The sequence below is a fragment of the Polyodon spathula genome, chromosome 13 (genome assembly GCF_017654505.1).
Source record: "Polyodon spathula isolate WHYD16114869_AA chromosome 13, ASM1765450v1, whole genome shotgun sequence".
Taxonomy (NCBI): domain Eukaryota; kingdom Metazoa; phylum Chordata; class Actinopteri; order Acipenseriformes; family Polyodontidae; genus Polyodon; species Polyodon spathula.
This window is the reverse complement of record NC_054546.1, coordinates 33,503,603-33,530,393: the sequence shown is the minus strand read 5'-3', so window position 1 is coordinate 33,530,393 and position 26,791 is coordinate 33,503,603. Positions and strand designations below refer to the sequence as shown.

At 39.6% G+C, this 26,791-nt stretch overlaps 2 protein-coding genes and 1 pseudogene across 3 annotated transcripts; 1 reads left to right on the top strand and 2 right to left on the bottom strand.

Moving 5' to 3' along the window:
* Positions 1–380: 380 nt before the first annotated feature.
* Positions 381–7,642, bottom strand: LOC121325644 (ubiquinone biosynthesis protein COQ9, mitochondrial-like). 2 transcript variants are annotated; one of them, XM_041268478.1, is made up of 9 exons: positions 7,536–7,642; positions 6,549–6,717; positions 6,305–6,440; positions 5,576–5,718; positions 4,985–5,069; positions 2,708–2,812; positions 1,264–1,419; positions 1,092–1,145; positions 381–917 (listed from the first exon to the last, which is right to left on the bottom strand). In XM_041268478.1, exons 1-9 carry the CDS (start codon positions 7,591–7,593, stop codon positions 882–884), a joined length of 942 nt encoding a protein of 313 aa, XP_041124412.1. In that variant the 5' UTR covers positions 7,594–7,642; the 3' UTR covers positions 381–881. The 2 variants fall into 2 exon arrangements, with proteins under 2 accessions (XP_041124412.1, XP_041124413.1); XM_041268479.1 differs by lacking the exon at positions 7,536–7,642 and adding an exon at positions 7,420–7,510.
* Positions 7,643–7,653: 11 nt separating this feature from the next.
* LOC121325311 lies at positions 7,654–15,490 on the top strand (annotated as a pseudogene).
* A 97-nt stretch (positions 15,491–15,587) lies between these two features.
* On the bottom strand, positions 15,588–24,785 carry prmt7 (protein arginine methyltransferase 7). Its single transcript, XM_041268477.1, has 17 exons — positions 24,587–24,785; positions 24,127–24,163; positions 23,581–23,730; positions 23,178–23,286; positions 22,539–22,651; positions 21,730–21,959; positions 21,135–21,315; positions 20,523–20,650; positions 20,284–20,422; positions 19,531–19,614; positions 19,175–19,222; positions 18,002–18,091; positions 17,740–17,901; positions 17,451–17,525; positions 16,892–17,052; positions 16,235–16,331; positions 15,588–15,819 (listed from the first exon to the last, which is right to left on the bottom strand). The coding sequence occupies exons 1-17, from the start codon at positions 24,679–24,681 to the stop codon at positions 15,643–15,645; spliced, it is 2,076 nt and encodes a 691-aa protein (XP_041124411.1). The 5' UTR covers positions 24,682–24,785; the 3' UTR covers positions 15,588–15,642.
* Positions 24,786–26,791: the final 2,006 nt, after the last annotated feature.

The window sequence follows — 26,791 nt, the reverse complement described above, 5'->3', positions numbered from 1 at the left end:
AAATTTGGTTACCTAACAGAATTAATTTAGTGAGTTACAGTTTGCAAAACACATTTATTGAAATCTAGTATCTGACAATTTTAAAGAAAATAAAACAAACCATGAGACTTAGGTAAAGATATATTTATTCATTTTACATAATACAAGGGTCATTTCCAGCAGAAGCCGGCTCTTTTAATGTTTAAAAAAACAAACTAAATGATCTAAAATAATAGATATATATAATATATATATATATATAATATATATATATATATATATTATATTATATATATATATTATACACAGATTATATATATACTCAATAATATATATATTATATATATAATATATATATATATATATATATATGTGTATATATATATTTGTAAACACATTCACCCTGTGACAGTATTCCACAGGGCATAAATCAGTCTATATTTTGCAAAAGGAGGGGCATCACAGATCCGTACAGCAGTTTCACATGCAGTTCTCATTAACACAGAGGAAGCTTACAGTACAAGGAAGTATGATGTTCAGCCAGAATGTGGCAAGCTTTTAATTACACAGGAAACTGACAAGTACACCTGCCATTGGATTAGAATTATATCAGTGGGATATCCTGCCATACTGATGCGATGCACCGAGGAATCACCAATGCAAACAGCTGATATAGTTGCCTGTGAAGTCTAGCTTCTTTTAATTGTAATCTGCCCTTTCCCACACAGGACTATTTCATAACACACTTTATTTTAACGCAACTAAATCACCAATAATGGTAGATGTCTTCCGATTAAGCCTTACCTATCCTCACGGACAATGTGAGAAGTCACTGACATAGACAGTGTATGTTTTTTAGAAGGGGAGAAGCCTGCTATACAGAATATAGCAGGAGATCCATTTCATCGCCGTTGGTTTATGCCAGTAAGGTTCTTCAACTGAAATGAGAACAGAAACAAAATGTTTACTTCTTGAATTTTAAAATCAGTCAAGAGATTAACTTCTATTTTAGTGTAAACTTCCCGAAGTATTGACAAAGCAGAGCCTAAAATAATCAGCATGTGCCTACTGAAAGTAAAGTTACTTTCCAAGCAACAAGTACAGTAACTTACAGTGATGGCAGCCCCAATGATTCCTTGCACTACTGCCTCTCCTGTTGACTGAACCTGGAAATAAAGAGAGACAGTTGAAGAATTCTATACTGAGAATTATTGTTTTTATGCACTTATGAAAATAGTAATATGCCTGTGTAAATCTAGATGCAACGGGACATTTTCTTCATACCTGTTTGGCAGTGTTCGCCATGTTCATGACATCACTGACTCTGTTCTCTAGGAACTTCCAAGTCTCTTCAAAGTCTGGAGATGAATCCTGCACCATCACCAGCTCTGTAGTGTTATAGATCCCAGTCAGGGCAGCTCTCCGCGTGTACCAGTTTAACTGCAGAGACACAACAGCAGCAGAGCTGTTAACTTGTTGGGGGCATTTAAACAACCTCTTTTTTGATGAACGAAGAAAAGCACTGTTCATATTTATAGAATATTCTCTAGTGGTATGTGAGAAACTAAAAAGAGGACCTACTGTTTTTTTTTTTACAATTAAAATGCACATAGCTGGTTGCAGGAAAGAGCTGTTCTGGTTACAGCATTAAACATTTTATTTAAAAAAATTTTATGGTACTTTTCATAACATACTGTCATTGTCACCTGTGAACTGTTACAAAACTACTACTGTTTGTCTCCTGAGAATGAGAGAATGAGAATAGGCTAACCACATATTTGGATCTGTCTATGTAAATACATGACTGTAGTTACTACAAAGTTTAACAGTTGTAACCATCAAACACCTTTGAATTTATTTAATTTTGTAATGTAAGAGGTAAAATTATACGTGACATTGTTACAATACTTAAAAAGCATAGCTGATATTAGATATTATTTCAATTGTGTGTTCCGTCAAAATCACATGATCCATTTTGCATGGCAGCAACAGCACCTAGTGAAGATATTACAAAAGTTCCTGGGTATTCTGGATTTCCTTTAAGTTTATCTTTTATTATGGGCTAGAACATACAAGACCTTTTTTAGTTTCATATTTTATTTTTTTATTTTTTAAATTTAGTCGTCCCCAATTCTTTACCACAGTTTTCTCCCCAATTTAGTGTGCTCAATTATTATGTGTATCCTCGACTCACCTCTCACAACCCCCCTGCCGACTCGGGAACGGCGGCTGGAGCACACATCCTCCGAAACGTGCTCCTACCAATCCATCATTTTTTGCACTGCGGATCCACAGCGAGGAACCAGACCTATAGTGCCAGAGGACAACACAGATCTGGAGGCTCCACTGCAGAACCACAGGCGCCCTATCGGCCACAGGGGTTGCTGATGCGCGGTGAGCCATGGATTCTCCTGCCAACCTAAGCCCTCCCTACCCGGGTGGCGCTCAGCCAATTGTGCGCCATCCCCTGGGACCTCCCGGTCACTGTTGGCTGTGACATAGCCGGACTCGAACCTGCGACCCCCAGACTATGGGGCATATCCTGCACTCCACATGGAACGCTTTTACTGCATGTGTCACTCGGGAGCTCACTTTAGTTACATTTTTAAAGAGAAAGATTTCAGTAAACCTTCAGTTCCTATATTCATGAAGGCTGATAGAAACTAACAGGATACTTGAAGAATATAAAGTAATGTTTAGGATCAAAGACTCTGGCTTTGCTGCTTACATCAGTAGATCTGTCGCCTGCGTAATACCAGATGTCGTCCACTAGGGTGGAGAGGTGTTTGAGGCTCTCAGGGATGTTATGTGGCAGCAACAGGATGCTCATAGCCTGGGACAGAGGGACACAAACATAAAAAGGGGCACTAACGTAACTTTGGATCCATACCATGATTTTATTATATGATGCAAACTGGCAATATATATATATATACACACACACACACACACACACACACAGTTGTATGCAAAAGTTTGGGCACCCCTGGAAAAAATGTATGTTACAATGAATCTTTCAGTGAACAGAAGTTGACCTGGCCTTCACATGGTACAAAGTTAAACACGACACCTTTCTGCAAATTTTAATACAGGATTACTATTTATTTGCATTTATTACAGATTCAAAATAATAAAACAAAAGTGAACATGGCGCATGCAAAAGTTTGTGCACCCTGTCACTTAGTACTTGGTAACACCTCCTTTGGCAGATATAACTGCTTCCAAAAGTTTCTGTAGCCAGCTAAAATTCTTTCTATTCTTGCCTTTGGAATTTTTTCCCACTCTTCCTTGCAGAACACTTCCAGCTCAGAAAGATTCATAGGTCTTCTTGCACACACTGCATGTTTGAGATCTCCCCACAGATTTTCAATAACATTCAAGTCTGGGGACTGTGATGGCCATTCCAAAACTTTTCTCTTTCTTTCTTGTAAATATTTCATGGTTGATTTTGAGGTATGTTTTGGATCATTGTCTTGCTGAAATATCCAACCTCTTTTCAGCTTCAGTGTCCTGACTGACTAAGACATTAGCTTCTAGGATTTGTTGATATTTAGTTTAATCCATTCTTCCTTCCTCGCACAACATTTCCTGTTCCACTGGCTGCCACACAAACCCAAAGCATAATAGAGCCACCCCCGTGCTTAACAGATGGCAAGGTGTTCTTTTCTTGAAATGCTTCAGCATTTTTTCTCCAAACGTACCTTCTTTGGTTGTGGCCAAACAGTTAAATCTTCGTTTCATCAGTCCAAAGCACATTGTTCCAAAAAGCTTCAGGCTTGTCAAGGTTTTCTTTTGCATACTTTAGACGCTGACTTTTGTGACAACTTCTGACAACTCTCCCATGCAGATCCTTGTTGTGTAAGGTACCCTGTACTGTGGACCTGTGAACAACTACTCCAGTGTCAGCTAAACTGTTCTGAGGGTCCTTTGCAGTGACCTGTGGGTTCTGTCGTGCAGATCTGACCAGTTTTCAGGCAAGTCTAGGTGATATTTTTCTTGGTCTTCCAAATCTTGCCTTGACTTTAACCATTCCATTTAACTTCCATTTCTTGGCAATGTTTCTGACAGTTGAAATTGCTAGCTGGAAACGTTGAGAGAGTTTTTTTATAGCCTTATTCTGTTTTGTGAAAGTCAATTATCTTAATTTTCAAGTCCTCAGACATCTGCTTAGAGGAGCCCATGGCTGTTGAAACCAGGCTGAACAACCATCACAGTCTGACAGATTAGAAGGTATGAAGTTACTTCAGAGTAATAGTTCAACACTGGAATTGACTTCACCTGACTAACTGAAGCCCTAACGAGTGAATCAACCTTTCTGGGCCGGGCCTTAGTAATCATCTTTTTAAGAAAGTAATTAAGAACGGTCCAAAAGGGTGCCCAAACTTTTGCATGCTCCATGTTCACTTTTGTTTATTATTTTGAATCTGTAATAAATGCAAATAAATAGCAATCCTGTATCAAAATTTGCAGAAAGGTGTCATGTTTAACTTTGTACCATGTAAAGGCCAGGTCAACTTCTGTTAACTGTAAGATTCATTGTACATACATTTTTTCTACCTTAGTTATACCCTGTTCTTGGGACTGGACAAATAAAATATTGGAGCCTAGTTGTTTTTGTTTTTTTAATAGTATTACATAGTGTTCAGCGAAAATGTTAATGATTGTTAATTTATGTACATTTTTCCTTACGTTTATATATACACACACACATACATACATACATATATATATATATATATATATATATATATATATATATTAAAAACAAAATGGTGGGAAACATTACAGTCTGTTGAAATTTGTGGTAGTTAGGGTTAGGGTTAGGGTTTTGTGTTTTTTTTTTTCTGTAATAATTTTTTTTACACTTTGCTTTTTTGGAATTCAGTCTTAATTGTGTTTAGCAGCGTGCCAGAGGATATTTTTAAAATTATTTTTAGCATTACCATTAAAACGCGCATGCTTTATTAGGATCTGTGAGTGTTTTGAAGCTACAGTACTGGTGTACCTGTGGCCAGATCTCTATGTAGGGGATCAGCATTCTGAGCCTGGCCTCCACCGCATCTCTCAGAAACTCATCTGTCTTCTTGGGCCTGCCACAGACACCATTTTTAATGAAAATTACCATCAGGAGCAACTTAGTGACTGGGATTAACACACAATATCATCTGCTGTTCATAAAGAGTATCTTTGAATATTATTTTATTTTATTTTATTTATTTTTTAATCCATACAATCCATTGCATGACAATATTTACATAATTATTTTGTATGCAATATTTTTTTTCTTTGTCAAATCTAACCAAATATCTTGATCTATGGCCCTAGTTTATAGTTTCATTGTGGCATTGTGCCTGTTGCCTGGTTACTTGCTTACAGTAGAGTCAATATTTTCCTTTAGGGTTAAGAAAAGCTTGAGAAAAAAAACACACTCCCCATAACTATTTTATCAGTAGCTCCTTTCACAACGTACTGTAAAAGAAAAGTCTGGGTCTTCTGGTTCTAGTCCACTTTACCTGATCAATTTAGGATTTGATTAAATTTGTCCCACATTAGAAATAATAACAACATGAATGTTTTCTTCATGAATGGGACTCACTCTGTCTGCCCGAGTTGGACTAGCTTGTGCTGCTCGGCGAGATTCTCGGACAGGTTGCTGTTACACTGCGCTACGAAGTGCTGAATCAGGTCACCGGCACCATTACTGAACATCCCTGCTGCGGCTGGAGAGAGACCCAGCATCTGGGAGGGAATAAGGAGAGGAGCCGCTACAAGTGTGGCTGTAAAACATGACCTTGTGTCTGAACAAGGTGGAGACATCTGAATCATACTGGGCAAAGGCTGGGGTAAACTGTAGCAATATTTGTATACACAGTTAGTACAGCTACTAAGACAAGGTGTCTAGTTAACAGAACAGATTGTAAAATAAAGGAATTAAACAATACATGTACTGTTCTTTTATTTATGCATAATTTTATACACTTGATATCCAAGTGCATTTTAATACAAGAACTCTCTTTGAAAAAGCATTCATTAACTGATGAGAGGTCTTAGTCTCACAGCTGTTTTTAATTGAACTAAAACCTGTATTTAGGTAAAAAATTTTGATAGTACTACAAATATATGTTATAATAAGGTTTTGTGGGTAATTTGGGTGGGCAAGAGGACTCAAAAGCCTCAGCTAAACGCTCCCAAGAAGAATACAATAAGACAAAGATTCAATTTTACAGTCTTAAAAACCATTTCAAGTAAACACATTCTGAAAATGAACTAGCTTGTTTGGTAAAACCAAACACGAACATTTCTACCAGGACTCACTCTCACATACCTGTGCACCTTCTGCAATGGCCTCCACTGACCAGCCATGTTTTGGCACAAACTCTAAAGCAGCAGTGAGCATTCTGATCTGCAGCTGCTCCTCTGTCTCATAGTCCTCTGCCTGTTCCCCATGTTGGTCTGCATAGCTGGAAGCAAACAGCAGTGTCAGGCGCAATACAGATTTAGAACTCATTTCCAGCCTTTTCACTTTAGTATGTTTTATATATATAAGGGAAGGGGGAGTGGTGACAGACCTGGTGTTGGGGCGTGAAGACTCTGATTCAGGATGCATGGACTGGTAATTCTGATGAAAAGAAGAAGAATAAGGTGGGACTTGTTCCTGTTTTGGATCGTCTGCGACTCTCCTCAACACAGCAGCTGTCTGAAAGGTTCGCTTCACTTCATCACACTGACTTCTTTGTGCTGGGAAATAGACAGTAAACCACCTAGTAAATACAATACTGTACGGTTTAACTTGTGTTAAGGACTACCTCCCTGTGCAAACCGTTTACATTTTTGTGTCTTCATGTTTCTGGTTGAAGATGCGTACTGAAACACTCAGGCGATTCTCTCCGTGAATACAGGAATGTCATGCCAATTACAAATAAATACTAAACCCAAAAGACACCTTACTCAGTCACACTGCCACAAATCCTTGAGCTTAAATATTTCAAGAGATACAGTATTGGGCTCATAAAAACATTCTCCAAAAAGGGCATTAATTATAGGAGTTAAAATATGAGGGGGGGGGGGGGGGGGGGGGGGGGGGTCAAGTGGTTAGGCCCCTTGAAATGAATCTTGAATGTCACAAGTGTGAATATTTCATTTAAAACTGACCTGCAGTAATAATATAGCGGGGAGTGATACGTGCGGAACAAAGACATGGCTACACAGCTGTCTTAGTGTTGTATCTTCATAAAAGTTAAGAAACACTGTTTTTGATCTTGTGTAGGTAAATACAATTCGTTAACAATTAGAAATACACATTTGTGAGACTTGTTAAAGAACAGACGACGAGGTCAACTTCCGGGTCTCAAAATAATAAATCCCACCTACACTGTGCAGCACTAACCTAATCACGCAACCAGTGTTTGAAACTACTGTACCGGCTGCCCTTCAGCTCACCTTCCTCGGCCTTGCCCTTCTCCCCTGTATTCATGCAAGCACAAAACTACAGTTCAACAGTGCCTGAGCTACGCGATCTTACTGGCTTCTGTCCCAGGCCATTTCACCCCGCTTACCAGCTCTCAAGCCCCGCAGGGCTTGCCCAATTCTCAATGCCCTCAGCAGCGCCGCCATATCCAACAGCCACTGCACCGCCTACCGCTGCTCGTCAATACACAGCGACTCACTCCGGCAATGCTAGAGACGTCATTGACTAACACCCGCAGTGTCCGTGAACACTTCAATTGCAGGATTAAGTTATACACGAAGTAAGCACGTTATTAATGTTGATAAATATTACTCTGAAGTTGTAAATGGAAGCCTGAATTCAGGTTTCATCATCAAGCCCATCCGGTTCTGGACTCGTACTTTCAGTTTTAAGGTCCACATTTCTTGATATAGTTACGACTCATTTTTCCAGGTAATGGAATACACTGAACAAGCCACAGTCAAATATATCAAAATCTACAACAAAGATGTGCATTCTCTGTTTTAATCGTTTACGAAAGTGCATTGATATAGCTGCATAATGTGCTGTTTGTGTTGCACAGTATAACGTTTGAAAGTGTTTTGATTGTGTGTTTTACTGCCATTATATAGTACAGTGTTAAAAATATGTTTTTCATTTTAATTGTAACCGCATAGCTTAAACCGTCTGCGGTATGTTACTCCCAGTTTACAAGTATATTCACCCTGTGTTCATTTTATCTTTAACAGCATCGGTGCCACAGACAGCCTTAATATACTATAGTACCCGTAGGCAAGTGTGGCATGGTGCACTGCTGTTTAACTGTCCACGGTGTGTGCAGACAGACCTAGCTGGTGGAATACAGTGCCGAAACTGTGAAAGACCAGCAGTAATATGGAACAAATCAAATGCAAAGAACTCCAGGAGGAAGTATTTAGGAAGGCACCTGTAGTAGAAACAGAAACACTGAGAGGTCATGCAGGAATTAAAGAAATAGCCACCTGTAAACAGTGACATCCACAATATGTGTTGGTTCTGCTCTCCTCTGCCTGTCTCTCAGGATGTCGGGGTTGGGAATGCGTGCGGGTGAGCGCGTGGTGCTGGTGTGGGGTCTCCCCTCCTCTCATGAGGCCCTGAAGGAGCTGGCGCAGAGTGTGGAGGCTGCGGGTTCAGGGGTGCGTGTGTCTCTTGAAAATGTCGACAGGCTGCTGCTGTGTGAGTATGCCTTCTTTGACTTCCTCTGCTTAGTCCGGAGGATGTTTGAGGAGTAATGGCATTGCTGTGGTTTGTTGCAAGGCAATAATGGAGCATCTGACTCAATAAACCCAGAGGCTGGATGTTGAGGTTGTTATTTGAAGGATGGAGTTCTATTATTATCGAGGGACATGTCACATAAATGGCATTATCACAAGTATACTGTCACTTTGTTTTTTTGTTGATTTTACCGTTGTCTAAAATAGCCATTGTAGTCCACTGAAAGAGTTAACGTTTTGAGAGAAGGACTCAAACTAAGTAATTTAACCAGGAGGAAACACTTGGCTTTGCAGTTGTTTTTTAAGTCAAGTCAAATGAATGATACAAGCTCACACTTTTCCCACATAGCCTCTTTTGTTAAGAAGATGGAGATCCACACAAACCTGTCATTATTGCTTTTTTCTGCTTTTCTTTGTTTGAGGCCTAACACAGACAATGAACTGATTAGGAATTTTAGCAGTTCCGTGTCTCTTCATTTTTTTAATTTTTTTTTGTTTTATTTAAATATATATTTAAATCTTTTCTATATATGTCAATGCTCTCCACTTCTCTCAGACATTTTGCCATTCCTAGCATGGTTTTCAACAGTGATCTGGCACTTCAACTTACAAAACCTCTAATTAAAGCCTTTTAAAAGGGTAATTTACTTTAATACAGTATATACTTTACAGTATTCAAGTTTATACAGGTTGTATCCAATATGTGTTGAATTATTATTGTTATTTATTTTTATAAAATATATTCTTTTTAGCCGCTGTTAAATATGAGCTCTGAAATGCTTCCCTATAAAATATAATTTACTGTAAAAAAAAAAAAAAAAAAAAAAAAAAAGTAAACCACAATGTTTTTCACACATTTAAAAAGCATTGTTTAGATACTATAAAAAATAACTCATTTTCAATATTGTTACTATATATAAGTGACACCTATCTGTAAGTGTTAGCTGGAGCATGCCTATTTGAATCACAGAATAGCATTGTTGCCAGCAGGTTTTAAAGAGGTTTGAGATTTTATATATATATAAAACACGACTACAACTCTTTCATTATCAACACTGTGTTTATGTGGCACACACACCAGCTTTATTATGACATTGATTTCCAATTACTGTATTGTTACTGTTTGGACAATCATTTGTTTTGATACCGTGCAACTCTTTTGGTGTCAGTTGTTTGTTTACCATCCCTCAAACCAACTACTCACCTAACTAAATGAGTATGTGTTGGAACACTTGTGGTCCTGAACCCCGCCCCCCGCCCCTGTTCTCCGCAGCCTCCCATGCCCCATCCAGCTGTGACCTGGTCTTATCAGGACTGGTGCCGGGCAGTGCACTCATTCACAGCTCTGAGATATTGGATGAGATCGCTCGCATCATGAAACCTGGGGGCAGCCTCATCCTGGCAGAGCCTGTTACTACCACAGTTGAGATGGGATTTTCATTTGCAATCAGTGAATAGTCTAGTAACATGGGCTATTGATTAAAGGACTGAGGTAGTGTCAGCTATTTATTAGAACCAACAGCCTAAGAAGTAGTGGGAAGCATAGTGACTGGAATTCAAGGCAGGGTGGTAGTGGTTAGAGCTGAGGGACTGGGAGGCGGTGTGGTATAGTCTAATGGTTAGAGCTGCTTTCATCGATGAAGAAAAAAATTAACAAGAAATAGTCTACAATTATTTATTTGAGTTATTTTTTGGCAAAACTAAAAAAAGATGTTAATTCAAAAATATTCATATCCTTTGATACTTAATTTGTACTGTGGCGCACCAGGGAGAATAGTGTATATTTACTGCCTCGATAAAAAAGGTTCACCACTTCGTATCTCAAACCATGTGAGTAAAAACTTCATGCAGCACAGTAATAACACACTGTTTATCACCAAAATATGTTTGCTTTTACAAGTATGGCCTAAGCCAAGTGGAACTGTATAACGCAGCACTGAGACAATTGGTTAAATAGGAGTGGGTGTACCAACAGAAGGCTTGTGTGTGTATAGCTTTTATCATTTTTTTGTTTGTTTCGAAGGTCAAAAATGATCCACTGTACGCAGAAGAGATTGCGTCTGTGACTGGATACCAGGGCAACAGCCTGTTAAGACTTCAAATATCAGCAAGCAAACCGAACTTCGAATTGGGGTCACCAACACAGTTAAAACTGTCCTTTGGCATGAAATCTGCAAAGTCAGGTATGGACCAGGTCTGCTCCTGTGTGTCTGACACAATCCACCTAGTGATTCTCTCTGTAACATCCTCTCACTGCCTCCCACAGAGAAGCCTGCCCTGGACCCCAATGCTGCAAAGATGTGGACGCTATCAGCAAACGACATCGACGACGATGATGTGGTGAGTTTCCATCACAAAGTCACAGCCCGGGACCAGTTTAGATCACATTGCTAGGATATACAGTAATTGACATCTGTTCTTGCATAATTTTGTAAACCTGCTGCTTTTTCAACAGCTTGATAACGGCTTTCCAGTGTTACGGAACCTGGATCTAATAAGGCTGCCATGTTGTTGTTTTCTGTATCATGAAGACCAACTGCTGTGAAATACTGGCTTTCTATTTTTTACGTAATTGTATTCTGATTCTTAAGGTCAATTTCCAAAACAGGTATTATACCATACAAATGTAACCTTGTGTGGCAGTGCACTGTCAAAGCCATTTAACAGAGACTCTCTGAGGTAGTGAGACACATAAACACTAGACTTTTTGATTTCCTGTATGATACGGATATCCTAATTTTATATATTGTTATTGTTTTTGATGCACCCGGTATTCTGTCAATGGAGTGGACTGTGGTAGTATGCAACATTTGTTAACAACTGCTTCGTTGGAGCTTTTTTTTAGCTGCCACCAGCCCTTCACACTGTGATCTCGATCCTTGTCCCGCTACCTTAATAAAAGGTGCTAAATCTGTGTTGCTCCCAGTTTTAACAGATTTAATTAACTGAAAAAATTTAGGTCCATTGTGGAAGGATTATTTCCCTCCATTCAAGAATGCATTGATATTCTCTGCTGTAAAACAGCCAGGACTTAATAAATTGGAATTCTCTAACCTTCGCCCCATCTAACATCTACCTTTTATTGCTACAGTCCTTGAGTATGTGATAGGGTCCCAGTTTCAAGACTATCTGTCCTCCTCTAGTTACGTCACTTTCAGTCCAGGTTCCGTCCCTTTCATGGGACTGAGACAACCTTGCTGTGTGTTGTTGGTGACCTCCTGAAGATCATGGATGGTGGTGGGGCTGCTGTTCTCATGCTTGGTCAATCAACAGCTTTCAATACTGTTCATCATGGCATCCTACTTGATCGCCTAGAAAACCTCTTTGGTATCTCTGGTCCTGCGTTATCATTACTTAACTCTTTTCTTACTAACCGTACCAGTAGATTGTCAGTGGGTTCTGATTTATCATCAGTGTCGTTGGTGAAGTATGCATTGCCTCAGGGGTCTACTCTACCCCGTTTTAGTGAATCTATATATAGAACCCCTAGGAGAGATCACTGAGGCATGTGGACTGCAGTACCACCAGTGTGCTAATGACACGCAGCTTTATGTGCATGTCTTAGGAGATGAAGGTCAGATGTTCTGCCTGAAAGAGGTGGACACTTGGCTTAATAGGAACTGGCTGAAATCAAATCCTTCAAAGACTGAGGTTTTGGTAGTGGGTTCTACTACTCTCAAGAAGCTGGGTAACAGTTTTATCCCTCCATACATAAATGGAACCATACCAATTGTAGTAAATAAAGCTAGAAATGTGGGTTTTATTATAGATAATAATCTTTCTTATATTGCCTAAATTAATATGGTGATGAGTCCAGACACTTTTTTCTTTTACGCAATCTAAAGTTATTAAACCGTTTTTGCCAGAAAGTCTCTTTCAGACAGTGGTGCAAACTCTTATGAACCCCAAACTGGATTATTGTAACTCTTTATTCGAGCCTTCCAGCTTGTCAGCTGAATAGACTTCAGAGAATACAAAATATGGCAGCTTGGCTTGTAACTGGGACTACGTTGTTTCCCATATTACTCTAGTTTTGAGAGAACTGCATTGGCTCCCTGTCTGAGAGAGAATAGATTACAAAATCTTTTGTATGGTATATAAAGCCCTGAATTGAATAGCTCCTGACTATCTTAAAGCAGTTCTTAATGTTAGAAACACTACAAGGGTGATGCGCTCAACCGGTTCTTTCAGTATTTCACCTCCTAGAGTTCATTTTGGAGGCCGTACCTTTGAGGCTAGAGCAGCAGTTTTATGGAATGTGTTGCCTGTAGAAATTAGTCTGGCCTCTACCCTCTTGAAATTTAGGAAGCAACTCAAAACCTGGCTATTTAAAAGAGCCTTTGAATAAGCTAAGAGAACTATAGCTGACTTATGACTAGAGTGTAACAATGATATGTATTTTATTTATATGTTTTATTTCTATTATGATGTTTTCTTTTTAATTGTATTACTGGTCTAGAGTTTTTAAAGTCTTAATGTTTTGTACAGCGCTCCGATGCCTGGCGGCGCTGTAAAAAATTCCTAAATAAATCATAATAAATTCATGTTGTTGCTATGGTTTAAAAATGTGTACTTTCTCTTCCTTCCTCCAATAGGACCTCTTGGACTCTGATGCCCTCCTGGATGCATAGGACCTGAGGAGGCCAGACCCGGCTTCGCTCAAAGCTACCAGCTGTGGGGATGGGGCCGGCCAGAAGAAAAAAGCCTGCAAGAACTGGTGAGTGTCTCGGGATACATTTTATACCATCATCGTCACAGTGAATCTATATCGCTACTATAATTTCTTTAGCTGGAAGCACATAGAAGAATGACTATCCCTGTAACAATTATTTATTACTTTTTGTCAAGTAGTAGTGAGCTACTCCATTCTAGTGCTCTGCTCCTACTGTGTGTGGTTAGATTACATCCCACCCAATAGTGCTGAATTGATTACATGAAAATGTAGAGAATAAAAAAGGGGGTGCAATATGTGCAGGTTTTAAATAGTGTCTGGTGTTCACGTACGATGTTGATGAATTCATGATGGACAACGTGGACCTCTTTTTGCATTAAATTCACTACGAGGGTGCATTGGACATTCTTTCAATACATAAAGCCTAATATAGACAGCTATAAATCACCCCTAATTATTTGGAGCTGTGTACTTTCCTGAAACCTTACTGGTTGTACCCTTTACTATAGTTTAATTTTACCCCCCCAACACCCGCCCTTTGTAACCAGAGTTGAAAAAAAAAAAATACTCCCACAACTGCTTACTTTACAGCTGTGCTGAGCGACAGTGTGCCCAAAATATGTTTAACCTGTGTTGACCTAACAGTTATACTTTCTTTCTCTCTCTTTTCCAGCTCGTGTGGTCTGGCTGAAGAACTAGAGCAGGAGAGCAAGAGCTCCAAGGACATCAAGAAGGACATCAAGAAGGACACTCAGCCCAAGTCAGCCTGTGGGAGTGTAAGTGTCTCCACAACTTCTGCAGCTTTCCTGCTCCTTTTGAACATGCAGATTGAAGACTAAAACGTAACACTCCACAGTGTTTTAGCAGCAGTCAAACCACATGACCTACAACAGAGGCACCAGGATGCTGTAGCTTTTTAGCTTTTAATTTTAAATGTTTGCATGCCCAGATTTAATGTTAAAAAAAAAAAAAAAAAAAAAAGTTTAATACAAACACAGGAACAATAAATATAATACACAAAGGACTGTAAATTATTTGTGGGTTAAACTCTTTTTTTAAAACCTGTCAAGCATTTTTCTTTCACCAGTGTGTCATTACAGAACTGGAAAGAGAATAGTTTTTGCATTATAACCAGTTTCTAGTGATAAATTGCAAGAAAGGTTTATTTTACCTGTTACTGTAATGTAACAAACTCCCCTATTCATTCTAAATTCACCGTTGATGAATATACAGCTTTAGCTACATATTGAAATATTTACACTAACATCCTAACTAAAATTTACTGGGTTGTTGCGACTGGTCTGAATCCAGTTTGTTCTAGTATTATAAAAAAAAAAAAAAAAAAAAAAAAAAAAAAAGAACTAAAGAAGAGAAAGCTTAGAGCACAATTAGGAGAGATCCAGGACCAGCTAGGATGAAAATGATTATCCTAATTTCCGCTAATAGTAAATATAAGTTGTTTTAAGGTGTGGCTATCAAGACTATACCTTACCCCCTCTCTGCATCTCTCTCTCTCTTTTGCTGGCAGTGCTACCTCGGGGATGCGTTCCGCTGTGCCAGCTGTCCCTACATGGGAATGCCTGCCTTCAAACCAGGAGAAGATCCTGCTGCAGGAGAACCAGCTCAACGATGCATAGAATTACATATGATTCCATATGAAAATACTCAGAACCCCTCAAGAATGCTCCTCCATTCTGTGCACCAGCCCACTCTCCAAGCAGTCAATCTAGCCCCAAGAATACAAGGAGCTTTCATCCCAACTGTAACAGAGGACACAGCCTTGCAGTCAACACAAAACCACTGACCCTGGGTTTCATTAGCTCTTCATTGGGGGATCTTCCCAAAACTATCCTTCATTGAGTGGATCTGACTGTATTCTCTTAGGTTTTGCTGGTATGTACCACAAGTCATTCATAGGCAAACGTGTCTTCAACTTGGAAACTGCTATTAAAGTTTGGATAGGAGTCAAAATTAAAAATATTGAAGTTACTTGGTATCAGACCATTTTAAAGAAAATTACACAGGGAAAGGGGGAATAAAATGAATACATTGGAACTGATAACGCTTAACACGAGTTAAGCAACTAGTAATAATGATCTGAGAGTTTACTTTAACCAAAATACTTCCCTGGTTTTATGTAGAATTGCAGATAAAAAACCCAAATCAATCTATATGTATGTGGTATCAGTTTGTATATAATTAATAATGATGAAAAGTGAATAATTACAAAATTCAGGACAGTTAATTTTATTTATTAAATACACAACTGCTAAAATGTCTTTCTTAAAATATTAGGCTGATGTTGCATGCCTGCTCGGTCCAGGTATAAACTCCATAACGATGTCGCCAGTTGCTGGCTGAAAGGTGAGCGAGTATGTGACAGATGAAGCACTGTCTCCTGCACTCTCCCAGGGGGAACTAAAGAAATATACTGCCTGCTTGCGATGGGGACTCCATTCACAGTCACCCTGTATGGGAGTGAAAGAAAATTGTAAAAAATGAAGTTGCTTCAAATCCACAAAGTTTATATTTTACGTTCCACAATTGTTTTGGCTGTTTTTGCTTATCCTTAAATATTACAGGCACGCGTGCCTGAAAACTGATCAAGTACCCAACGATGCAAGCTGTCTACATTGACAGACAGGGCACCTTTGAAGATTAACCACCATGCTAGTTCTAAGCACGAGACAGAATTCTGTTAATTTAGCTAGCACAATCACTGGATCTCAAGCAGCTGTGGGATGATCTTGAATGTGGCCTTAATTCTCTGTTTGCCACATTGACCCAATGTCCTGAAATTGGCCACACCCACAGTGCTGAACCACATTCAACACAAAACTCTACCTGTATTCTGCTTTATTGTGAGAAGCTCTGAATACGCACCTGTTGGCTGGGTGGCTGTGTCAGTCCTGTGCTCACTGAGATATCATCAGTCAGGTGATAATCCATCCAAAGCGCTACCCCATGACACCACCCCTTCCTTGAACACACAGCAGAGTTACAATTGCATGAGTGGTGATCATTAAAATGTGGCACTTAGAATACCAATGTATTAAAAAATATATTCTCTTTTTTGTAAAAACACCAGGAAAGGTCCTTTCTTGTTTGTTTAAACTATAACAGTATTTAAAGCCACCAATGTTAAGACTGTTCAGAGAGGCACTGGTGATGATTAAACTATCCAGCCTAGTGCAATGCTCCATGTACAGGATATCGGATTAAAATGAATTTATAAGTTTACAAAAAGACTGGTGGTAACAGTAATGAAAAGGATACCATCTAACAAACCACCTTCATTTATTAAATTAATTTTGTTCTTAAAACTAAATTGCATTATCTATCACATTCCAGGAGAAGAACAGTTCTACCGACATGTGGCTTCCGCCAGGAGGTATATTCCCTACCTACCCATTATATCCACAAGCCACATTCAAAACACTTCTCTTGAGTGTTTGACTTTTTTTTTTTTTTTTAAAAGATGTTGGCTGACCAACTGAATTCCCTCCCTCCACCCCATATATTTGTTTCCCCTTTTTGTACCGGGACAATGTCACAGATCCCTCACTCTTCAGTGCCTCCTCTGGGACTCTCTGGCGGAAATCAAAAGTCATGACCTCTCGTGGTTCGGAGAGCGCCCGACAGGGGTACTCCCAGAGGGGGTGGGGCTCGGCCTCACGGGACTCACTGAAATCTAGCGAGCTCTGGGCAGAGAAGAAACAGCAGAAAATTCATCACATAATTGATGAATTTGAAGGTCACCAGTACATTTATACTGAAGCTTTCATATAACCCTGTAACAATGAAGTTTGCATCTCAAATAGTATCTTGGATATATAGATGTATACAGTGCAGCTGAAGCAGCTTTAAACTAACACCACAAATGGTTTCATCCTAATTTTACAACACCCACTATTCAACTTGGGGTTTACCATATGGAAAACATAAATGACCTGACTACAAAATGGCAGGATATACAAGCCCCAGAATAAAATTAGATTATGGTCACAATCCTTTTAGCTTTTAAAAGGGTACCAAAAACAAAGAAACTACTGCAATAAAGTTTCAATATCCAGGGACTGTAGAAAGGAAAGGCACCCACCTGGATCATCTCATCCATGACACTGACGTCAAACCCTTCACAGGAACCGCAGGGAGCCCTAATCCGCCACAGATCCTGACAGAGAGGTTCAGATTAAAGCTTGAAGAACCAGGATTAGTTTGTTTGATATTTAAAAATATATGAATTCAAAATTAAAAAAAAAAAAAAAAAAAAAAAAAATTTCCCCATCCACCCCAGTTTTCCCATATACATGGAGAAACAGGTTAAGCAACCACCTCCCCTATATTTTGTCCACTCGTATCATTTCTTAAAAAAACATTTCATGTACCTTAAACTCCATGAGTGCCATGCAGAGTGACGCAGATTGTGGCAGGATGGTGACGTCATCGCGGAGTTGCCCAGCCAGCGCAGTGCGAGAATACCAGAAGTACAGGCTGTGCCAGGGCAAGAGGCTGGTGGTGAAGTAGGGCTCTCCAATCAGCACTGATACCTGCGGGCACACACACACACAGTTACTTCGTAAGCCTGCATTGAAGCGGTGTGTTAGGCAAGAAAAGGTTAGCCTGGACAAGGTCACTAGAATTCCATACTTGCTCGTCCCCGAGGCTGCTTGAGGTCAGCTGTTGGGGATGGCTCTCCAGAACCTGAATTGTACCAGTCAGGTCATTGGCAGCAAGAACCTGAGAGAATACAAGACACAGGAATGTAAGACTACAGCAACAAACCTCAAATACTACCAGTCACAGGCAAAAAAGTGGGGGGGTGCAAAACACCCTACCCAGACCTTTAGTTTTGAACAAAAAAATGTTTGTTTAGTGACTCTACATAGCGTGAGTATGTTTCAGCTCAGGTCATGCCCTTGTTCTCCGGAAGCACTTCCCCTGTAGTCACAGGTGTTCCCGCAAATGATATGCATTGTTATGTGCGTTGGAAATCGTTCCAGTCAAATCCTACTACTGTGTTTTGTGTTGCAATCAAGTCCAGCCAAAGCAATCTAGGACCAACAGTTTGGACAACACAAAAACATCAGAAGTTGGCACCAAGCCCAAACTAAAAACTGTTAATTACCCTGATTGTTGGAATAAACAACAAAATCTGTAATACAAAGAGAAATATAAATAGATTTTTTATGTTTTGTTTTTTTCTCAAAAGTTTGTCTTGATGCAAATAAATTAAATACGGTCTATTCAAGGTGTTACACGAGTCACCCAGTGTGCAGCATGCAGTATGTTCCCAATTGGAAGCACCACAAAACTTCAACAGCAGTCACTAAAAAATTATATTTTTAAAATGTTGAATTTATGTAGACCTTATGATGTGCAATCTAAAAACAACTGACAATAAAACATTTTTCATTATATATGCATGGCACTTAACGATACATAATTCGTAGCTTTGGCTGAATGTGTTAAAATCTTCTCCATTCTTACACATACACACCTCTGTTTAGTGAGAATAATGCATTGACTTTAATTATATTATAACTTTCCTCAGGCCCACAAAATTTCACTCCAGATGGCGAAAATAAAAGGAGTAAAATTATAATTTTGCACTTTATTCTTTTTTTCTTTTAGGTAAGAGCAAACTCTTATGTGATGGTGGTGTATACACAAAATAAATATATAGCTGTACAAGGTTGACACCAACACACTTACACACACTTTCTCTAAATCCCACATCTCCAAGGTTAGCGCATAAAGTATTTTATAGAGTCTCCTACACTGTTCCACAAGCCTTTATGGTCATTTCCAAAGTGAACTCACCCGCTCCATCACTTTCTTTGACATTCTTGAGTTTTCCAGTGTGTAAACCTGCACAATGGGACAGATTCAGAGATAGAGTTTGACAAACCCATTTACTGGAGAGCTTTATGGGAACATTAGGGGAAGGAAGCCATGCATAGTGACAGATATGGGGTTGACAGACAGACAAAAAGATGGCTGTGTAGAGATGGAACCATCGCACTGCACGACGGTGTACATTTTCAATGATCTCTTTATTTGTAATGTTGCTTTTTATTTTAGCTTATTTTGGGCAGACAACAATATCTAAGCTGGCTGGGGAAGAAGTGGTTAATGGCCTTTCATGGGGTTATATTTGAATAATAAATAAACACAACCTTGTGAGCTCCAAGGATGTGTGCGAAGATAGGCAGCAGGCTCCCGTCACTGACATTCAGACACACACTGTCCGGCCGCACAATCTGAAAGAGTAAAGCAGTCAAAGGAGCAATCCCACTGCCAGCACCAGTGAGTCAGTGCTCTAGATCAGTACATGACATCACTGCTCTGATACTTGGTGACTAGCAGTGAAGGGGGCAATGAAGCTAGATAGTTTCCTTCAATGACCAATTGCTTTACAGACTTCGGTTCTGCCAAAGCCCATTATATCAAGAAAGTAATATCAAGAAACACAACTTAGTAGGTATACCTTGAAGGTATATCACTCTAAAGCCCATGCAAAATTGGGAGGGCAAACAAAGAAAAAGAACATGCCAGACTGTATTTCCAATCCCATTAAAATAAAACACTAGCCACGGCCAAGGAGGACATAGCCTCACCAGATGTGTTGCAGGAACAATCAGGTCTCTCAGAACGGAAGAATATGAAAACATTCTTTTACTTTATTTACATTATTTGCTGGTGAAATTTGTGTTAATGGAAGTTCAAAAGCACTACCCCTATATTTAGACTTGTGCCTGAATTTGTTGGGGTTTTGTGGTATGGGCTAACGTCCACAAGGGGCAGGGTTAAAATCAACAAACTCCAATTCAAAGAAGTGAAAGACACGACAGGCCAGTAAATAAGGCAGCAATACACCCCAAGCAACAGGCAGGAGCTCTCCCCACTCCCCTCTGTCTCCATGTACTCACGGACTTCAGTGCTTCAACGTATCGGTCCGTCCTCTTGGGGTCGTTGAGCTCTCCGAATCGCGGGCGGGTCCACACCATGTGAGCCTGGCAGGTGCAGAGGGGGCGGGATATCGGGGGCTCACTGTCGCTGCCCTCCTGGCTGAAAGGTATTGGCGCAGGTCAGATTCCAGCAGGAAAGACGTTGGTTTAGGTAAAAGACCAATATGCCAAAAAATATTAGAAAATTAAACCCTGGTTACTTGTCTGACTGGAAGTTGTACCAGAGGCTGTAGTCATCGTGGCACAGAGTCAAACGCACCATCTCTCCCTCAGTCACGGGCATTTCCACAGGGAGAAAATACACACACTGCATCCAGTGATCACGCCACTGCAACACAGAGACAGAGCCCTCAACCCCACTGGTGCAAGGACGAACCAGCAAACAAGACACCCTGTAATCCAGCATCACCCCTCCACAGAAGTCACTGGGATTTTATAAAACTTGCATTCAGTATGTCCCTAGAACCTCATATCTAGCTTTCTTAATGTTTGGTGTGAATAATATTCATAAAATAGGCACATAAGCCTTTATTTTTTTGTAAAGTGTGTAAAATCTTGAAATAATTATATTTATATGTGTGTATTATTACATGTATGCATTTATATCACTTTTAATATTGCCACCAAATTATTGTATACTGTATTGTATACTGTATTTTAGTAAGATTGGATGTGTAAATTGTGAGCCACAGGAACTGGCTGAGAAATAGCAATGTATTTATCTCTGAATACATAAATCTGATCAAATGAAGTCAAATACTGCCACCTTCCCAGTCCATCAGCTATAGCCACCAGACCTCCCAGCTACTCACCGGAAAGTTCTCTGGGTCAGGGAGAGTCCAGCTTGGTGCCATGGAGCAGTTGATGGTTCCCTCAGGGTCCATGTCCATGTCCCACCAGGACAGGACCACCTGAGCAGACCCTGAGCCGAGAGCAGGAAAGCTGGCAGTGAGGCGTTCTGGGGAGCTGCTAACGGGTCGGCTGAAATCCACCCTGGTGGAGAGGAGAGCACAATTAGATAGAAAGAAAGAAAGAAAGAAAGAAAGAAACTGCCACTACAGTGACCTTGTACCAGGAAAATCACTGCACTGATTTTCATTGAAATGCATTTTTTCTAAACATGTATTAGACTGCTTTACTAGAAGCAAAGTGAAATGGCAGGAACTGGAAAGAAAGATCTTGTTGAAGCAGAAATAAACACAATTCATCTGGCAGATCTTTCTAACTGTGCAAGTTCCTTACTGAGTGGTGTTTATCACTCACATTATCAGTTCAGTCTCAAGGCGGTACAATATAAACTACAGGCCACACCAATTCATACAGAGTCACTGAATCATTTTGAATCTTAGTTTGAATTTACCACAGAGTGTTTACAGTGCTCAGATCACCCAGCTAACAGCCCTCTACCTGTACATGGGGAGAACCTGGCTGAGCGGGTGAAAGTGTGTGGGAGGGACCTGGCTCAGCTGGATGTCACAGACGGTGGGAGCCCCTGCACAGCTCGTCTCCTCTGGGTTCGGCACGACCTCTCTCCCCCCGACCCGCAGCGGGAGCAGCCTGGCCCAGCTCCACAGCCGCTCCGACTCCACCAGCTGGGCGTACACTGTGGCTCTGTGGGGCACTGCCTCGCAGCCCGTCTAGAGAGAGGCAGAGAGAAGACTAGTGAGTCACAAACTGATGCATACACTAACACAGTCACGCATACATTGACAGTCACGCATGCTGGGGTCTCTTTTAAAGACCAATTAACTTTGGATGAGTATGTCCACTGGCCCCTCAATGTTGTTGTTCTGAAAAATAGAGAACAATCTGATTTTCAAATCTGATAGCAAGTACTATGCAGACTGGGTAGAAAATTTGGTTCTATAAACATTAACACTAGTTAAACAGACATGTCTAGGTATTTCTCGAATTAACCTGCAGTGGAAACTGCAGAGGCTCCACTTTCGAAAAACAAAAGCAAATTCGGTAAGGGGTCAAACTAAAGAGAAGCCATGGAGATAGCATCTGCGCTACTTAAAAAAATTCAAAACTCTGGCCACTTTAATAGGAAGCAGGGCTTATCAGAAAAGTTCAAAGCACTTCCCTCCATTTACAGGCAAAAACGCCATCATGTGCATAGGTACATATTTTTAAAATTCAGCCATTCCTTTAACTAGCGGTGTTCTTAAATATTAAATAGCTTCACAACGCGCCGCTTCCCAGTCTCGCCTCACCTGAACAAGATTCTTGTGAGCATGCTCATAGCTGGGCAGTGCCCCCTCTCCAATCAGCTCTGTGTCGAACAGCTCTGTGACCAGGATGTTAGCGCGGCTCTGCATGTCACCATCTGAGATTCAGCACAGGAAACAAACAGCTCTCATTAAATTACTAAGAATGTCACATTTAAATATTTAGTTAATTATCAATACAACTAGCTTTAACTGGCTCTGACAGATGGGCATAACTGCTGTTAAACAGGTGTTCTACCAAATTTCAGGCTGTTTTGTGAAAACTTACTGCAGTTATTTCAGCAAAGTCATTGACAGTAAGAGAGTAAGACAGATAGTCAAGATAGTACTCTGTTTAGTACTTCTTGTTTAATGCTTTCCAAAAAGAATTATGAGTTTCTGTCTTCAAAAAAGTCACCCTTACTATTTCAACACCCGTATGCAATGCTTAAAAGAACATGTTTGGCATCACATTACTGTTTAACCCAGCAAATAAATAACTGCACCATCTAGGCATTACATCTGAGACAGCATATGTTTCAAGTCACATCATTCAGTTCAGACCTGTTTGTGCAGTGTAACCCGGTACAGAACGAAACTGTAATAATTCCTCTCCTGCATCACTGTATAGGAGTCACTGCTCACCTGGCCCCACAGTCACCTCTGTGGAGTGCTTGTTGATGATTTTGATTTTGTCCTTGAAGCCGTTTTTCTCTACTATTCTGACGGCGACATTGGCCATTGGTTTGAACACCTGAGGGAAGGAGCGGGGGCCGTTTAATTAATTAATTAATAAAACAGTGTCCAAAAACTGATCTGTTGGTTCTAATGAATATATGAAGACTTTGAGGGGAGGTTAAAACAATTTAACTTTAATTTTATTTGCATGGTATTTAAACAGTGAACATCCAGCTTTGATTCTTTCACCCTATTGTCCAAGAATAACTTATATTTTAATATCTTTTTTCCCCTCTGCTGTGGATGTTTTGTACAGAAAGACACCAAGACCCAACTGGTACATTTATATATCTCTTTCCCCACCCCTCACCTCCACTGCATAGCAGTAATCTGCTCCAGCGCTGACTGCCATCATTGACAGCAGGCCTGTCCCCGTACCGATATCCAGAACCACAGCCTGCTGTCCGCGAGACTTCACCCTGCGCACTGCAGCGCGAATACCCAGGAAATACTTCTCATTCTGAGCAGAGGGAGAGGAAGGACACGGCTGGTGAGAGTCAGGAGGCAAGGGAAGCCTGGCATTGGAAAGTGTTTAGGTTATTGATAAATGGCATGTTGGGAGTGGTTTATCCCACACTTGGAGCACTTGAACACAGTAAATTTTAGTCATAGACTCCAGAGCACAGGGACTAAGCATGGGTGTGAAGGGCTTACAAGTTCCTTCAGGTAAAAAGTCTAGACCATGTAAGGCGGGAAACTATGGGATGTAACCCGGTCATTAATGTATTGCCCATTTATACACAAGTGACACTATCTAAGGTTAAAAAAATAATGTCTAACACTCCATGTATTTCAGACTTAGGTCCAGGTCATCCATAGTGGTAAACCACCCTGTTCAACCTGTTACATAACTCACCCTGTCCTTATCATGCAGCATATCTGCATAAGACGACCTAAAACCAAAGAAAAAAGAAAATAAATGAATATAGGCTACTTCATTTCCATTTGAAATTATAAACAATTTTCATAAGAATAACATAACAATACCAGTCTGTATAGTTTTCCAGTCAGAAACCATACTGAACAAACACAGTGGTTCCAGTATCACAATATTGCACTGCAACACACCTCTTCTACCAGCTAAAGGTCATGGATTCTTAGTATCTTCAACTACTAACCGATTGGTATGCCATATAATTACATTTTAAGAAACTTAACTGTCAACTGATCAAGACTCGACACATTATTATACGTTACACGTGTATCTGTTTACTAAAACCTTCATTTCACAGCGCAATAAACCACTTTTGCACATTGTTGTTGCTGCTGCACTAATTGTACTTAATTGTACTTAATATTGAACTTAGCTACCTTACCGTGCGATTTCCTGGTGATAATCATATTCCTCGCTTTCTTCCACCCAGTCCAAGGCCCCCGTGGTTGGGTTAGCTCGACCACAGAATGTCTTCATTGTTTGGTCTGATCGGTAAAAACACGTTTCTGCTACGAGAAGGCTGACAGATGCAAATAAATTACAGCAGCATTTTATGATATGGAGGCAGCCATGTTACATAACTCTCCCCTGTCACCTGACATGGGCGTTGTGTTCCACAATAGTGGCAGACATACTGCATTCCACTGTCCAAAAATGTGCTCTTTTATCAACCTATTGCCATGTAAATGGGAGTCCACTATAACTAATCTACTCATCATGTAAACCAGTTATATTTGTGTAATAAATTGTTTTGGGGTTGTATACAATGTAAATATCTGCAAACTGCGCGATAAGTGCTTCTACTAACTTTAAAAACGTCTTCACATTTTCTTGACGGACGTTATCTTAAAACATTACAAGAAATATACAGAAATGCCAGCATAGTTAAAATCCCACTGTGAGCGTTCGTACTTAACAATAAAATATATTATATAGTACAAAATAAAGGATTTCAAACATTCCAAAGCAAATACAGTATTTCTAGTTCCTTGCTTGAAACGTGTTACTCGTTATAGAGGATAAAATTTAAAACAAAACAAAACAAAACAAACAGTAAACGTCGAAATAAACAGAGACAAATATTTATTTATTTCGATATGTATTTATTTATTGATTTATGTATGTATTTATAACAGACGTTTATTTATGTATTTATTTATTTATTTATTTCGACATTTGTTTATTTAAAATGTTGACATAAAATATCTTCCATAGCACAGCTTGCGCTCCCGTAACGAAGACGCTTTCTGTGAGAAGCAGTGATCGCGACGGCCCTGCTTTGGCGTGCAACCTGAAAACGAGGCTCGTTGTGTAACGGGGTTTTTCCGTTATGCAGCGACGCTGTAGTTACAAACCCGATGAGTAAATAAACAATGAAACGCGTCATTAGTTAGTAAGGAAACATGTAACTTTCTCAGGCACTTGACACTTCCCAGTGACTGGTATCCAGGTATGCCACTTTAAATTACGATACTGCTTCGACTATTGTTGTAAGACTTGTTATGATAAGTTGACGTAGATAATGACGTTCTGATATTTCTGTTATGGGACTGTACTTTGTGTAAAATTAAATATTCATTATCTATTCCCGTTATTCTATCGGGATACATAGCAGAGCATACATGCAAATCTAACAACCGACACAGATACTTCGTGTTTCCTTATGATATTTAATTCCATTTTATTTTTAGAGAAAACAAATTTTCATTGTCGAATGGCAAGGCAATGGCGATTGTATCAATCGGTGTTCTTCTATTTTTGTTCTGTGTGAAAAATGCTGAATATATTCCATCTTGTAGGCACAGTACCAGGCAAGCTAGTGTGCGCTGTAAACAGATCGAGAAGAGGACTGAGTTTAGGGTTAGGAAAAGTAAGTTACATTATTTTGCTAATATGTGTATTTATGAAAGATTCAAACACTACTCAAGCTGCACTTTCATTGAGATGATTGTACACATATATAAGATATATGTTTTTACTGTAGGAATGACACAAAATCCCAACCTTAAAACCTGCTTGCCACAATAGCTATATAACTTAGAAAGGATATTACCTTATGTACAGCTATGGCCAGATGTTTTGCATCCCCTAGAATTTTAAGATGGAGACTTTAAAAAAAAAAAAAAAAAAACATGAACATAATTTAGATATTTTATTTAACATCATGTAATCAAATAAACTACAAAATGATTTTGTAAAGTCAACCAGAAGGCATAATAGTAGTGCAGTATTTCATATTAGCTTTCAGAATGTTCAATTTTAAAATTGTTGTCAGTTTTTACCTTAAATAAATGGAAAACTACAAAGCGGTATATAACTCAATATGTTAACAATATTCGGCAGGTTTCATTCGCCTTTATGAAGCAAAATGAGTTAATTCTATAGGGTGATGCTAAACTGTCTGACAGAGCTGTACAAACAATTTAAATGTAAGAAATCAACTTGAAAGTGGTAACTCTTTAGAAACAAGTTCTCGTCGTTTCATGTGCTCCTTCCTTGTCAGCCCCCAGACACTTTTCCCTACCGCCTTACCTTTGTTTTATGTAGGGTACTCTCATCAGAGGATATCAGTGAATGTATTTTTCCT

Excerpts from the sequence above, each read along its gene's own strand:
- LOC121325644 (XM_041268478.1), bottom strand. The coding sequence starts at position 7,593 with ATGGCGGCGCTGCTGAGGGCATTGAGAATTGGGCAAGCCCTGCGGGGC. Across the intron at positions 6,441-6,548 it reads TCTTCACGCCCCAACACCAG|CTATGCAGACCAACATGGGG; the intron begins GTCTGTCACCAC and ends GTTTGCTTCCAG. Across the intron at positions 1,146-1,263 it reads TGGCGAACACTGCCAAACAG|GTTCAGTCAACAGGAGAGGC; the intron begins GTATGAAGAAAA and ends CTTTATTTCCAG.
- prmt7 (XM_041268477.1), bottom strand. The coding sequence starts at position 24,681 with ATGAAGACATTCTGTGGTCGAGCTAACCCAACCACGGGGGCCTTGGAC. Across the intron at positions 24,164-24,586 it reads TATCACCAGGAAATCGCACG|GTCGTCTTATGCAGATATGC; the intron begins GTAAGGTAGCTA and ends CTTTGGTTTTAG. Across the intron at positions 17,902-18,001 it reads GCAGCCTCGGGGACGAGCAA|GTATCAGTGCTGATTGGAGA; the intron begins GTATGGAATTCT and ends GTGTGCCCGCAG.